We start from the raw sequence: 15,805 nt of genomic DNA on the forward strand, positions 1-15,805 counted from the left end.
AAACCAGCTCGTTTGTAATCCTTTCTGAGCACTAAACCAATCAGAAAACCTGACTTGGTTCTTATTGCAACCCTTGATATTCATTCATCTGACAAGCATTTATTAAACATCTTAAAGTTTGTAAAGCACTTTACTTATTTTACTCCAGTCTTGAAATCACCCTAGAAGCCAGGTGGTGGTATTATTCCCATTTTACAGATAAGGAACCTTAGATAGAGGTTAAGTAACTAGCATAAGGTTACACAGACAATAGTGTCAGAGGCCCTGCTTCCTAGAAGTTTAATAGGATTTATTGAGACAACAGTAAGAACAAAATGTACATAGGAAAGCAAACAAACAGGAAAAAAAGTGGGGTGGTGGTAATTAGGGGAATCTAGAGCTGAACTTGAAGGAAAGGGATTCTAAGAGGTAGAGAGTAGTACATTCCGGTCTTGAGGGTCAGAGGTGTGCTTTGGGAACATCACTTAGCAGCTACGGTGAAAACTGAAGGTAGGCTGATGAAAGCAAACAAGGTATCTTAGCTCCCAGCTCATAACTAGTCTCTATACTATTTGTTGTGTTTCCTATCCGAAGATCTCAGAGGAATTAGCTGACCATTCTCTTGACCCCAAACAATGCCCTGGGTATATAGGCAAGCCAGACTCTTCACCTCATAGTTGGGGAAACTGAGGCCCAGCACATTTAAAGGTTTTGGCCAAGTTCCCACACACATTGGCAGCATCCCTTTCAGATGTGGTTGGTTGGACAAGGCCATTTAAACTAGGGCATCTTACGGTGTTGAAGGCTATATTGTCACAATAACTACCCAGGCTCCATGTAATCTACATACCCCTAACAGGATTCCTTTTGTAAAGGTTACCATTTGCATCCTGCCTCTGGTGTCATGGAAACATTTTGGTTTCCATGGAAAATTTTCTGTACTCAAGAGGTGGGTGTTCGTAGTTCTCCTAAGCAGTTCAAATGAAAGAAACAAAAATACATCAACTTGAGATTTCGCAATATCAAATATGGAATTTTCTTTTAAGAATGAACTGGGAAATCATTCTTTCCATTGCACCTACCACCTAGTGAAGTCAAAGAGGAAATGAGATTTATTTTCACCTAAGAAGTAAAAAAAACTGCTCCTGACTGTATTGTGCTGAAATTCTGGCAGTGTAGTCTGGTACATAGGTCATTCAGGGAGTTAGAAGGAACTGGGTTGAGTCTCTGTGCACTGCCCTTAACCTCTAACTGCCCCAGGCACTCCCTAAAACAGAAAAGTCATTTAAGTCTTTCACACAGGGAGTTGTCACCCAGGTAAGATCACAGATCCGACAGTGAGAAACAAAAGGCAGCAGACTGAAGGTAGTTCTCAAGTCACTTTAGACATTTTTGAAGAATCTGGAACTGAAGCAAATGTACCCTCTGCCTCCAAGGTAAAACATTCAGCATGTTGGAGCTCTAACTTCAGCCCACTGCATTTCCCTGTCAACTTCCCTGGACACCAAAGTGTTTGGTGTGACCAAACAATTAACAAGTATTTAATAGGTCTCTATGTGCCAGGCCTTGAGTATACAAAGACAAAAAACCCCTTAACTCACTTTTCTTTACAGACTAGCTTACTTATTCTCAGAATTTGAATTCTGCGTGTTTTGAGAACATTATTTTAGCAAGACTTGGGTCAAGCTTTTGATTGGGGAGACTATGGCAAGGGTCACCCTTTGAGCTCCAGCTAATGCCAAGAACTGGGAGACTTAAAAGCAATTCCCATAACAAAACACAGGAATGGGCCAAAAGGGATTTAGTTCATACGAGGAGTCTACCTCAAGGCTAACTAGTAAAATAAAAATACACAGTATCTTAGGGTTTTATCACTGCAAAGGGCTTTACATTATCTCACTGGATTCCCACAAACACCCTGGGAAGTATGAGGTAGCTACTATAGGTATGATGCAGATTTTAAGAGGAAAATGGGACTCACAGGGGCTAAATGACTTGCTTCTTGTACCATTGGTAATAAGTAGAATTAGAATGGGTCTGAATGGGTTTTCCTTACTTGACTGCTAAGGTAAAGGGAAAACAGGGCTTTCAGTTCCACTTAGCAAGAAAGATCAAATCTTAGTCATAGCTAAGAGCTTGAGTTTTTTGGTCTTCAACAGCAAGTTAGTTTTTTTTGAACGGATTTTTATAAACACCATTGGCATAACTGTGGGAATAATTAGAGTGTTGCTAGCTATCCAACAGTGTACACACTTCCGTTTGCTCAGCTGGTTAGAATGGGGGTGGGAGGGCATTCAAGGTCAAAAGTCAGAGTTTTGTTCCTGAGTTGTCAGGTTAGCTTTATACCAATTTTCTGCTCTTAAAAAGAGGGAAAACTGCTAAAATGACTTAGAATGTGAGCTTATTAAAATAGGGTTATTTTGCCTTTGCATCCCGGACAACTTAGCATAATTAACAAAATGGACATGGAATAAATCCCTGTTTAATTACCATTCTGAAGGTATGGGAGAAACTGGCCTGTAGTGAACCATATCACTTACTGAAAAACTCAGCAGTCTTCAAGAAGGCAGCTCAGAAACCTCATCTTACTATCTGAAAAGGCAGTTTTTACAACGGACTCTAAAGAGACACAGTGTTAAACCTCCATGGACTTGTTTCGTGTAGGATCCTCATGCACACTGATCAATAATCAACACCTAAGGGTGCCCAGAGGTAAATCGTTCCTTGCATTGGTGCATCAGCCCACAGGGGCAGAACATCGTGTCAGCATCATAAGGACCTTGCTCTTCGTGACCCTCCTCCTTTGCCAGCGTTCCTTCCCTTCTAAACGGGCTGCTTGCCCGCCTCTCGGCAGCCAAGCTTGCACAGGACCGTGCTCGACGCGAGACCCAAGCTTTGCAGAAGCTGAACTTAACACGAGGCACAAGCGCTTTTGTAACAATCCTCGTCCGTTACGTCCGAACACGTTTGCAATGCGTCTTCCCCGGACGCCATCGGACGCAGACCGGTCGCCCATCCCGGCAGTGACTCTCTCTCCGTTCTCTCGTCTCCATCAGGACAGCACACATCCGAACCCGCGGGATATTAGGCGCCCGTCCCCGCACGGTCGGCCCGAGGGGCTGGCTCAGCCGCGGCCTCCTGCCGCTGGGAACCGTCCCTCCCCTCCCCCACCGCAAAGGCTTCCTGCGCTCTCCGTGGCAGCGTTTCAGGCCCACTCCTTTTCAGCAGCACTCCGGCTCGGGCTCATGTCGCCAGCTTCCCGGGAGCACTCCCGCAGCCTCGTTTAACTCTTTCCCTCGGGCCGTACCCGACAACAGGCATTTCCAGCCGCCGGCCCGGAGGGCACGCGAGGGGAAATCGGCCGGCTGCCCACCCCCTTTTATTGTTCAGGCTCAGGCCCCGAGGGCACAAGGTGTGGGCAGGCAGGGGGTGCCCGGGCGGCACGCGGGCTTCCACCACCTCGTGTGCCCCCAAGTCTGGCCCTCGGGGCAGGGCCGCCGTTATTTCCCAGCGGAGTATTTGGGGGAGGGGAGGGGAGGGTGTGACCCACGGCCTAGACTTCGGGGCTTCCCGCAGCCCGGGGAGGGGGTGGTGGTGGCTTCGACACGTGCTTACGCACACGCTTCTCCCCCTCCCCCACTGCTTCCCACGCCCGCCAGTCAGCCCCTGCCCAGGGGCTGCTCCTCCTCCCCTCCCCCCGCCGCTCGCGCTCCCTCCCCTTCGCCTCCACAAAATGGCGCCCGCACTGCCCTGATTTACAAAATGGCGCCCGGCGGGGCGTGCGCAGGGAGACTCCGGCCCCACCCGGGCCTGCTCGTGGCGTCGGCGGCCCGGCCCGCTCAGCCCGCGGGCCAGGAGGCTGCGGCCCGGCTCCTCCGCGTCAGCCCCGGCGCGCTCCCCAGCCTCGGCGGCCCCGGTTCCGCTCGCGGCCCGCGGCAGCCCCGGGCCTGGACTCGTTATTCCCCCACGTCGGTGTCCGTCGGCCCAGCCCCGGCCTCGGTCCGGCGCGAGGTGGGCAGAAAGACAAAGAAAGCGGCGGCCCATCTCGTAGTGCTTGGGGGTAGACGGCGGACGCAGTGGCTGCTCGCCCCGGCCTCCCTGCCGGGGATTTTGCTTCCCCTGCTCCCGGTCTTGCTTTCCAGAAACTTCTTGGGGAAACTCAGCAAAAAAAGAAAAAAGAAAAAAACCAATTTAAAAAACCACCCAGTCACGCGAACCACCCCCTAGCCGCGCATGCGCGACAGGCTAGTGCCGGGGGGGAGGGGAAGGCGAGTGGGGGAGGGGATTCTTCCATCGTTTCTCCCAGGACCAAGCGAACTTTCCCCCCTCCCCCACCTTTTTTTTTTTTTTTTTTTTTTTTTTTTTTTTTTTTGCCGCATAGCCGAGCAGTCGCAGTGCGGACCTTCCTAGGTCGAAGTCGACGGGGGTGGGGGAAGGGCGCGCCTGCGCCTTCGGGCCACCGCAGTTTTCCCTTGCACTTCAGCGGCGACAGCGGCGGCAGCGGTAGCAGCGCCTTCTTCTCTTCGTTCTCGTCGCCGTTCCCCGGCCTGCCTTCAGGCCCTACGTCGGTTCCGAGTGCTTATAGCTTCCATAACGCGGTGGCCTGCGCGGCCTTGTGTCTGCCTCTTCGTCGGGACTGGATGTGGACGCTCAGGGTGGGGGGGGTCGAGCCGGAGCCGCGCCCGGGGGAGCCTGCGAGGCGGAGGCGGACGCTCGGTGGGCGTTAGACGGCGGACTGGGGCTGCGGTTACCACGGCAACGGCCGTTGGCGCCCCCCCCCCCCCCCCCCCCCCCCCCCGCTCCCGGGCTGCGTTCTCTCTCGCCTCCCCTTCTTCTCAGCCGCGCCTTGGGAACGTAGTGGAAGCGACTCTCGCCACCGTGTGACATTAAAAACAAAACCAAAATCAAAACCCCAACAAAACGAAAGCACCGCCACCCGACCCGAGCACCTTAACCTTGCTCGGCCTTGGCTCTGGCACCCGCGCCCCAAGTGCAGGGCCCAAGGGCACCCTGGGTCCCGGAGGCGAAGCCGGCCCCGCCCGAGCTCCCCTCCCCCTCCGCAGCCGCTCCACCGAGAAGGGGGGGCGCCGGGCGTGCGCCCTGCCAGGGGGTCCTCACCCCGTCATCTGCCCCTGCCCCCAGAACAAGCAGCCCACCCCTCTTTCCGCGTACCAGAAAACTAGGACTTGGTTTTGGAAGGAAAGCTTGACACGTCATTTCCAACTGGGTATTTGGTGAGGCTGTTGGCCATGACCTTGCCCTGAAGTGTCCTGGCGGGTGCCAGCATGCCCACAGGTGTGTGTGTGTGTGTATGTGTGTACACGGGCTACACTGAGGTCACTTTAGGTCACCTTTGTACGAGCCTTAGCCAACGAGGAGAGGGACCTTTCCTGCTGGTGGGAATTGTGGCTGGCTGTGCCAGATCCCTTGGAAGGAGCTCGCTTCATAAAAGGCCTGGAAGACAGAGGCTCTCCTCTCTTAATATGGCTATAACTGAGGCTTCTGCTACAATGTTGCGAGGTTCACCGTCTGAAATATTTCTGTTGTGAACTTGTCTTGCAAAAATAACAGCCTAGGTGGGTCTCCGCCAAACTGCCACTGGAATGAAGTTGACAAGGAAAATTCTTAGAACGCATACTTGCAGATGTCCTTAAGTAGGAAGCTTTTATATGGTTGTTTCTCAGTGGTAATGTCAGAAAATTAGATTTTTGAGGGAAGTTAGTGCACTGATGTATAAAATTATAAAGAGTAGAAAACATTTTGGGTTTAAAATAATATTGTGCTGAGGTAGGGCCACTAAGTATCTTTTTTAATGTGGAATTTGTGAATCAAATGGTATGTTCTGAATTTTCCTTTTTTTTTTTTTTAATTCAAGTATGTTGTAAGGCTGGGGGAAGTAACAAAGAAATTCTCCAGTGACTAGATCGCACCGATAAAGAATACTCTTCTTTAGAAATTCTGAAATTTAGGCAGCTCGATAGGTTTGGAGGTTTCTCCCTTTTTCTTTTTCTTTTGAGAAAAAAATGTGAATACTCTGTTAAGGTAGTCTCAGTTTTTTAAAATGCTGAAGTATTTTCAAAATCACAGTCTACAGTACTTAGATCTTGTGAATGTGTCTTTTTACAGGTATGTGTATGTAATATTTGATCCACGAACACTGGAATTGAATTTTTCTTAGCCATAAAATAAAATCATGTTATTGTCTAATTCAAAAATGCTTCCTGTTCTGCTTGGTTTCTAAATGGAGGTGTGGTGATTTTCTTTTAAGTTTGAAAGGTTCCAAGTTCCCAATGGTGGAGTAGTACAAAAATTAGTAATACTATACCAACCTGAAGATTGAATGCCCTTAAAAATTTTTTTTAACAAACCAAAAAAAACAAAAACAGGGGACTGTTAATGGAATTTATTTGTTTTTATTTTTTGGTCTGTGTTTCCAATAGAGTGCTTAACACATAGTGTTCACTTATTAAATGCTTCTTGAATTGAAATGTTGGGTATTTAAATTCTTGCTTTCTGAGGGAATGCTGTTTATAGCATAACTATTTTTCAGCTTACATTCCTCTTCAATCTTTTGCTGAACCTGGAATCATAGAAGTCACAAGGTAGCTTTAGACGTTTGGTTTTGGGGTCAGTTAAATCTCTCTAAGCCTTTGTCAGGTTACTTGGTATATTTTATTTAGAATGATACTATTGAGGTTCCATCATATGCAATGGGGTGCATTTCTCTGGATTCATAGATAATCAATAAATAGTACATTTTGTTTACTTTTGCAGTAGTTTTAAGAGTTCCTTTCAGCCTCTTTAGTCCATGGGGGTCAGGCCTCAATATGATGCAATGTTATGGTGAGGATCTTTGCTTCAGTGGTTAATTATTGGTTGAGTTTTGGTGGTAGTATGCTTCCTGTTTTGGAATTAGTTCTTGTCTTAGGTGAATTCTTCAAATGAGCTCTCAGAACTTGTGCATGTGTAATTTGGCAAATATATTTCAGAAAGCTCTTGAGAGGATGAAAGAATTTGAAGTAATAAGTAACTGCTGAAAGAATCTTCATCAAATGATTTGAAATGTAGTCATTAATACTGAGTATCAGGAGCAAAGCAGTATTTTCTGAAATGTAAGAGACAGGTTATTTTAGTGGCCTCCTGAAAAAATGCTAGAAGCATAAGAATTCACTTAAAAATGTAAAGCAGGTTACTCCTATTTTTTTAAAAAGGAACTCCAATTTAATTTTCCAGCATTCTTGGAAGAATGGTTTAAGTTAGTTTACAAAATGGCTTCAGGGCCTCTGTATACCATCTGATTAAAAAAAAAATCATTCTAGGTATTAGAGGGAGATTTAGCAATTTATTTATAGATCAAAGGACCATAGAGATGAGATTTAGAGCTGGAAGGTGAACTTTAGAGGAAATATAGTCCCTGGAACCTCATTTTACAGATCAGGAAACTGAAGCCTAGAGGAAGAGATTTGCCTAAGGTTACAAAGGTAGTAATTGGCACAAGCAGTCTTTGAATCCAGATTTCTTTATACTCTGCCATTGTGCATAATTCCACTTAGATCAGCCTTCTGTTATCGGTACTATTCTGTTGAATTAATGAGTGAAACTCCCATTTTTGTGCTTTAGAAATGGCAAGAAGGCAAACATCTTCCTAAGTGTTTTAGCTTCTGATAACAGATTTTATTTGCTATTCTCAAATGAAGCTGCTTTATATATAAGATATTGTAGCAGAAGGAAGCGCTTACAATTACCATTGATTTATGGCTACAGTGTTCTTACACAAATATGGAGAACTCTTGTACCTTGAGCTTTGACTATTTGAGAGCTTTTTTGATGTAAGTGTCCTATTGCCCACAGTGGGGGGAGTGTTTGATCTGGAGCCTTAAATGTGATTCCTGACTCTGACCTCCAGCAGCTGTGTGATCCTGGGCAAATCACTGGATCTCTTTGTGGCTTAGTTTTCATATCTGTAAAGTGGCAATGATAATAGTTACTATTCACCTCACAGGGTTGAGGAAAGAAAACATTGTAAACCTTAAAGAGCTATGCAAATGTTAACTGCTAATGTTACTAATATTATATCCATAACATTTATGTTGTTAAGGATCTTTAAGGAAGAAATGTTTGCTTGGGATTTAAAAAAAAGTATACTGTGAAAAAGATTAATTTCAGTAGGTTAGAGCAGGAAAGGAGTTCATTTATGAATGTATCCATACAGAAATGAACAATATTTGTATTCAATTCAACATATTAAATTCACTGAAACTACAAAGACAAAATGAACATAATTCTTGCCATGTAGGACTGTTGATACCACTGTGATTGGTGGTGATAAATGTTAAAACATAAAAACAGATAATTATCATTTGGAGAGAGAGTACTAACAATTAGGAAGGAGAAAACTGAGTTAAATCTTGAAATTTTCAGAAGTGGAGGTGAGGAGGAACTTATTAAATATCTGGTCACTATTCTGTACCTTTCCTTAACGACTGAGGTATTGAGTACCTGCAGGAGTAGCTAACATAGCATTCTGATCACGAGTGAGATGCCCAGATGCTTTCACCAACTACATTTCCATATGCATGAGTGAACCCTCTGAGCATGCCCAGAATCCTAAAGCCAGTAAGCATTCAGTGTGAAAAGAAGAGCTGAATAAAAACAAGTATTTTAGAAATTTCCTTTTGCAAATGGCTGTTTTAATGTCACTTCCTAAATCATGCGCAATGCTCAATGAGGAAATATACTTTACTGTCCATTTATTTTACATGAAAGAGATCACACATCCTGCTTCCTGACCTTTTTTGTTTTAAAGACATCAATGATTTATTCTTTAAGATGAACATGATGTTGTCAGAGATTAACAAAAAGCATGTTATCTATTTTTGTATATACATATATATATTTTAAAAGGTTAATTCTTTTGAAGAATTCTGTTCTTATGACAAGACTTAGGAAAGAGAAGAGGGTTGGCCAATTTCTCCTGATGCGTTGCCAGTAGACAGGAATAAACACTTGGTTTGGGGCTTTTCAAAGTGCATTGCATAGGGCAGTTTTAAAGCTTTTGAAGGTTGTGAAAGCCATCACAACAGGAAAGGTCAGTCCCCAGTTACAGGGGCTGACTCCAAGCTTCATATTTCAATCATCGCTACACACTGATTTGAATTGGACTTTGATAATAGAAGTACTTAGAGGGGTGTGTGTGTGTGTGTGTGTGTGTGTGTGTGTGTGTGTGTGTGTGTGTGTGTGTGTGTGTGTGTGTGTGTGTGTGTGTGTGTGTGTGTGTGTGTGTGTGTGTATTCTTTGGTTTTACCTTATATTTCAATTAATTGCATTTGTTCTTAATGAGATTAAAGGTGTTATAGTTCTCTAGTATTTTCCAAAGTTTAATGAAAAATTGTATTTGTTACCCAGAAAATATAGATTATTTTCACACACAACCCCCTCCCCCACTATTCTTCCTGCAGCATTATCTTTTTTTAAATAAGTTTTTTTGAAGTCTTTTGCTTCTTACATCATCTTATTTATCCCCAGTTTCCCTCCCTCCCAGAGAACCATCCCCTCCGACAAATAGTATTTTTAAAGAGGAAAAAAATAACTACAACTGATTGATACATGGGAAAAGTCTGAAAAATGTGCAGTGTGGACTTCTCACCTCCATGAAGGGGTGTTTTGGAGGTGTCTTTTCATATCTCTTCATTTGAGTCTTGCTTTATAATATTGTTGTCCTCACTTTCGATTTTTCAATATGTGATAGTTCTTTCCATTTACATTGTTGCCGTCATGGTGTAGTTTGTTTTCTTGGCTCTACTTACTTCAGTCTGCATCAGTTTATATAGGTCTTTCCAGGCTTCTCTGTAATTCCTCACACACGTCACACACATCATCACACATCTTACAATGCAGTAATATTACTGTGAAGAATATTACTTACAGGGTAGTAATATTCCATTACATTAATATACCATAATTTATTTAGCCATTCTCTAGTAGATGGGCATCTCCTTTTTTTCTAATTCTTTGTATTAACTTTTTTTAAGAAACATATTCAGTGTTCTCCTGAACTGTAAGTTTCTTTAGCTCAATACTAGCATAATATATGGTGGAGTTTTTTCCAGTAAATTTCCTTAATTTAGACTAAGCGGCTTAATATTCTGTCAAGGGGCACCTTTTTGTTCTCAGAAACAGTACACTATTTGTTTTACTCAGGCGAGTAACATGAAAATACATCTGTTTAGACTCATATCCTTTTTGATAACATAAGCTGAGAATTATTTCAAAAATCTCAAACTGAGAAACATGTAGATTTGTTTTTTAAAAAATTAACATTTTGTTTATATAGCTATTTTGAGAGTTTACTGAAAAGGGGATTTTGTGATGAGTAAACCAGTTTGCCTGAGTAACTAAGGGTTCAAAAGTAGTTTTGTTTACTTTAAATGTAAACCATTAAATTTCTTTTGATTGATTTTAGAGCTAAGCTGGTTTGTTGCCCTCATTTGATACTTGGCTGTCAATTGTCCTGAGATCCCCCAAGACTTTTATTCCTCTGTATACCTTATATGCATTTTCAAAGTGGCAGTTTAGGCCATTTTACCACCTAAACAAAAGAGTAGTCAAAAGTACAATTAAGAATATTTGTAATTTCAAATGGAGTTTTAACAAGGGGTGTATGTGTGTGTGTGTGTGTGTGTGTGTGTGTGTGTGTGTGTGCATCCGCGTGCACATGCTTTTTCATAGGGAAATAGGTTTCTGCCAGAAGACCTTTAGCCTACTCCCTGAGTACTGGTTTTTCTTTATTATGAATATGATCCCTTTTAATTTCACTGTGTTCCCATTATTCTTGTATTCTCAGGAAAATAAATAGCTCCAATTAGTTTTTCTCTGGTAGGCATTCTTTTTATATCTCTATTCTAGATCATAGATGGACACAAAATATATCATTATTGTCAACACTATTGTATTATTGTGCTCTCTTCTAATTATAGCAAGGAGGTGAAAACTAGGTTTTTCCATCTTTTTCAGATCCTGGGTTTTCCTAGCATTCAAAGATATATTATTTGTTTGCATAACTGCATGATGGTATTTTCTGAACCTTGTCAACTTCCATGTCACTTGCTTAAAAAAAACCCTGTGTCTTGTGCAAAGTCTTGCTCTCCATGGTAATGTTTTGGTCTTTCTAAGAGGTTACAGCTAATTTATAACCCATTAGGTTTTATATGAGTAATTTGCATCATTTCTTATGTGCCTTACCCTGTGGTTGCTTGTACTGAAACTTATGCTTCATTGGAAGAGTGCAGGACAGTTCAATCTCTCCAGCTGTCATCTCATATATTGTAGACCAGTGGTGTCAAAGTCAAAGAGAAACAGGAGCCACAAAACTGTACGTAAGGCTCTCTGAGGAAGTTGCGTATTGACTTAGTTTTAAAATGTGATATTACCTATGTTTTATTCTACTTTATTTCGTTACATATTTCCCAATTACAATTTAATCGGGGTTGGACCCCATGAGTCCTGTGAGCTTCATGCTTGACACCTCTGTTACTGTCCATTAAAGTTTCTGTAATAGTTTGCTACCTTTCAGACTACTTATTGAAATGTTCTGGTACAGAAATGACTTGTATTTATGCTGAATCCTAAATCTCAAAGCAGGCTGTTTTCTCTTTTCTCCCCTATTACTCTTCATAGTTCTTTCACTGGCAAAAAACTTGCATTTCATTCAGTGGGACTTTTGTTTGCTTGAGGACAATGAGAGTGGCCCCTAAGGGTGCACTGTTTTATGTTTCTTTCCATTATATTATGAATGAATGCCACTGCTGTGGTTCTTTGTGGCTGTTTTCAACCCTAGACCTTTTTCTGTCCCTTCCTCTTACTGAAGTCCCTAAAATAAGCAGGGAAAAAATGGCTGTTAAAATAGAAAATGGAAACCACACACTTGGAAAACTCAGCATAGAAAATAAGCCTGTTAAATCAGTAGACCTACAATTTGGAGAATTTATACGTAACTTGTCAAAGTCCCAAACCCAATTTGATGAAAACAAGTCCACCAAGTTGGCAAGGTTGCCCTTGACCTAGCTTATCATGTACTGTAATTGTTGCCGTGTTGTATTTGTTTCCTGGAGCTTGCAACCGTGTAACTGCGGGGCTTTGCTAAGCCCCGGAATGTCCTCAGAGATAGTGGAGAGAGACTAGGTCAGTGGATCTAACTTGGAGACCGCTTGCTAAACACAGTACAGAGCGAATAAAGAAACGGATGAAACTGGAGTATAGTGTGATGCTTTTATCGCTGTGCAGCCATTAAGAAATTATTTGGTGATTAAAACAGACTAAAGCACAGAATGCATTTGAAACTTGAGACACTTCTGAAAAAAGTTAGTCTGAGGCTCGTTTGACTGTAGAATACAAGAGCTAAGTCTTACTAGGGAAAAATTTTCCTTATCGATGCTGATTTTCTCTGCTAATATGAAAAATAAAGCTCATTTCAGTCTGTGAGAAATGTATATTCCTTAAAACAATACAACCAAGTGTTTGTTTTCCAGGGAACTACCTGGCGTTTCCAGTTAACAGCGAGGTGTTAGCTCTAAAAGGCGTTCCGTCCCTGCGGGCCCCTCAGATCTTTCGGAGCTAGCTTCCCCTCCAGGCCCTTCCATTCCCCGCTCATCGGTGGCAGTGCCTGCGGCTGGCCCAGTGCTGTGCCAAGGGCTCCCTTAGGACTTTGCCTCTTAGCTGAGGAGTCGCGTTCCTTGGAAGAGGGGAGCAGCCCGAGGACTACCCACCTTTCCTCTAAGTACGGCTTCCAAAGTCTTGCTCTTGGAGAGGTCTGACCGTCTCCCTCCTGCCCTCGCCCCGAGGTCTGTTCTTGGCAAACCCTCGGCACGCTTCACCTACTGAACAGCCTTTTACCCGAGGAGCTGCCCTGGCTTCTAAGATAGCAGCCACTGCGGTGGTTTGGAGGTGCTCGTGGGGGCCAGGGCAGGGGACTGCAGGGGGATGGGCAGCGCCCCCAGCCGCAGTAATCCTAGCTGGCGTTTACAAGCCCCCTCGGGCTTGGCCGGCGCTTTCGGCCGGTGCTCTCCTGCGAGCTCGTGGCTCTCGTCCCCCATTTCACAGATGAGGAAGCTGGGCCTGGGGGTGGGGGCAGGGGCTTCCTTCCCCTCCCAGAAGGGCGCTCCCCCTACAGACTCCTTTCCTCGCCCCGCAGCTGGCCAGGGGCAGCGCATGCTTTCGGGGAGCCGCCAGCAGCGGCTCCGCCACCTCCAGGGCTCCCTCCCTCGGGGCCTAGCTCCGGGGGGCAGGGGAACCTTTTCGGCTCTCTGGTCGCGCGGCTGCGCACAGAGGGAGCGGCCCGCTTTGGTCTCTCCGTCTCCTCCCTCCCGCCTCCTCGCGCCTGCGCACCGGCCGAAAAGGCGAGCGGGGCCGAGGCTTCACTGAGCGCGTACCCGCAGCCCGGAGCAGAGGAGCGTGCGGGCGGGCTGGCGCGCGCGTGCGCCGGTGGGAAGCGTCCGGACTCAGGCAGGCGGCGAGCTCCGCCGTCGACGCCGTCGGCGTGGGGCTTCGCCCCTCCTCCCGCTCCCCCTCCCCTTCCCCCTCCCCCTCCCCTGCTCTCCCTCCCGCCCCCCGGAGCCGCCAGTGCGCATGCGCCGCCGCAGCGCGAGGGTCGGGTGCGAGTGTGTGGAGGAGCCAGAGCGGAGCGGGGAGTCCGGAGAGTCAGAACCTGGGGGAGAGGAATGGTGTCTGCACGGGGGGGAGCCGGAGGAGCCGCCGCCGCCGCCGCCGCTGCCGACGCCGCCGCCGCCGCCGCAGCTGCCGCCGCCGCCGCAGCTCCCGCTCCGGCTCCGGCTCCCGCTCCGGCTCCCGCTCCCGCCTCCCGGGGCTGAGGGTCCCGCACGGAGCCGGGGGGGCAGGACGAGGAGGAGGCGGAGGAGGAGGAGGAGGAGGCGGCGGAGGAGGAGGAGGAGGTGGCGGAGGAGGGGGAGGCGGAGGAGCCGCCGCCGCCGGAGCCGCCCCCGGGCCGCTGCCCAGCATGGTCCGGGAAACCAGGCACCTCTGGGTGGGCAACTTACCGGAGAACGTGCGGGAGGAGAAGATCATCGAGCATTTCAAACGGTGAGTGAGCGAGCGAGCCCGTCCGCCTGCGCCGGGCCCGCCCGCCCGGGGCCTCCCCCAACTCGGAGCCGGCGCCGGCCGGGGCCCGGCCTGGCCCGGCTCCGGGAGCCCAGCGGGCGAACGGCACCCCGCCCCCGCGTCCCCGGCCCCTCGAGCGGAGGCCCGCCGAGCCCGTTGCTGCCGGCGGTCCCCGCACTGGCCCGGGGCCGGCCCCGACCCGACCCCCGAGATCTGCTTGGGCAAGGGAAGAGCGGGGAAGCCGACCCGGCCGGCCCGGGCACTCACCTGCCGGCCGGGGGAAGCAGAGCCTTGGCCCTCGGACCGATGGGGCTCACCTAGTCGGGGGGTGCCCGGCCCCTTGGGGATGGGAACTGCTCCTCCCTCCACCCCCCTCCCCACCCCCCCTCCCCAACAACCCTCATGGACTCCAGGATGGGAAACTCTGGAGTCGCATAGCAACTCCTGCTGCCGCCGCCGCTCCTGCCCCGGGCTCGCCCGCGCCCTCGCTGGGCACGATCTTTGCCTTTCCTAAAGGGCTTTTGTGCGAAAGGAAAACAATACAGAGGGGCATTGTAGGGTGTGCAGAAGCGTGGGCACGGACGGCGCTGCGGGACCGTGGGCAGCCTCGTACGTGGAGGACATTAAGTGGAAATGGAAAACTTGGATTTTCATCGATGCCCGGAGATAACCTTTGGAGCTGCCTTCTCCGCTCGTTCGAATGAGGAAGGAGACTGGTGGGAACTAAGCGGTGGCGGTGTAAAAATGGTTTTATTTTTTTGAAGAAGTCAGCCTCCACTGCGGCCTGCTGGTCTACAGGAAAGCTGCGGGGTCTCTAACACCGCAGCCGCGCTGGCCCCATCCGTGGCGTGCCTGCCCCTAAAAACGTGGTGTTTGTGGTCCCGCAGAGATGCCGCACGCCTCCGAGAGCCTTGTGGTCCCTGCGCGGCGCCCGCTTGTGTTGGGTGGCACCCCACGTCCGTGCTCTTTGTGAGAGGCCCCCCGGATTTGCATTGCCAAGCCTCTTTAGCCAGGACGACGGACGGGGCTTGTTCACATTGTCTGGAAGGAGTCTTGCTGGCGCACGTTTCCAGGACTAGCCCTCGCCCTCCCCCCGGAGTGTAGCTGCCTCCTGATGCCTTCTGCCACTGCTTAGGGTAGCGAGGGTAGGAACATTGTGGAGCGTCCTCCCGAGTGAGTCACCATGGGAAAAGCAGAGTCGGTTGCTCGCACATGAGCAGCTCGGATCAGGAAATGGAAGCGGCCCGGGCCCAGCGGCTGCCTCGTAAATGGAGGCTCATTGATTACTGCTGGCTGCGGGCCGCCTCCGAGCTGGGCGAGCTGGCCCGGGAGCGCGCCGGGCGCGCCCCCGCGTGTGAAAAGGGCCTGTGCGGGGCCCTGGGGGAGGCGGGGCGGGGGCTCCTCATGACTTTCACCTTACTCTTGACTGGGGGGGAGGGCGGCCGCGGCCTGGGAGGGGGCGAGGCTCGGGCGGGGGGGGCGGCCGAGGAACGCACTCCCTCCCCCCTCGCCCCGGCAGTTGGGCCCCGCTGTGGCTCCGGGGGTCGGGGTCGGCCCGGCTCCCCTCGTGGTCCTCGCCCCGACGTCCGGGGCCGGGAAATGCCCGTGGCCGGCACGTGCCCGGCCGCCTCGGCGTGGCCGGCGTGTGTGGCCTGGCGGGCCGGCCCCGGTAGGGCTCGGCGGGCGGCGTCCGGGCCGGGAAGCGGAGCCGGAG

The 15,805-nt window shown here is 48.6% G+C and overlaps 1 protein-coding gene and 1 long non-coding RNA gene across 11 annotated transcripts in view; one reads left to right on the plus strand and one right to left on the minus strand.

The window, feature by feature from the left end:
• Nucleotides 1–9,478, minus strand: part of LOC140504259 (uncharacterized) — a 39,948-nt gene extending 30,470 nt beyond the window's left edge. For 2 of the 3 annotated variants that reach the window (XR_011967031.1, XR_011967030.1), the window contains exons 1-2: nt 7,776–9,478; nt 5,152–7,084 (exon numbers count right to left, since the gene is read on the minus strand). This is a non-coding gene — a long non-coding RNA (uncharacterized lncRNA). The remainder of the gene's footprint in view (nt 1–5,151; nt 7,085–7,775) is intronic. The other variant, XR_011967032.1, reaches the window with a different exon arrangement.
• A 4,392-nt stretch (nt 9,479–13,870) lies between these two features.
• SPEN (spen family transcriptional repressor) overlaps nt 13,871–15,805 on the plus strand; it is a 72,840-nt gene continuing 70,905 nt past the window's right edge. For 7 of the 8 annotated variants that reach the window (XM_072608971.1, XM_072608980.1, XM_072608973.1 and 4 more), the window contains exon 1: nt 13,871–14,073. In XM_072608971.1, the coding sequence (XP_072465072.1) occupies nt 13,991–14,073 (83 nt within the window). In that variant the 5' untranslated portion in view covers nt 13,871–13,990. Of the gene's footprint in view, nt 14,074–14,903; nt 15,265–15,805 lie in introns of those variants that run through there. The other variant, XM_072608976.1, reaches the window with a different exon arrangement.

This window comes from Notamacropus eugenii, chromosome 5 (assembly GCF_028372415.1).
Source record: "Notamacropus eugenii isolate mMacEug1 chromosome 5, mMacEug1.pri_v2, whole genome shotgun sequence".
Taxonomy (NCBI): Eukaryota; Metazoa; Chordata; class Mammalia; order Diprotodontia; family Macropodidae; genus Notamacropus; species Notamacropus eugenii.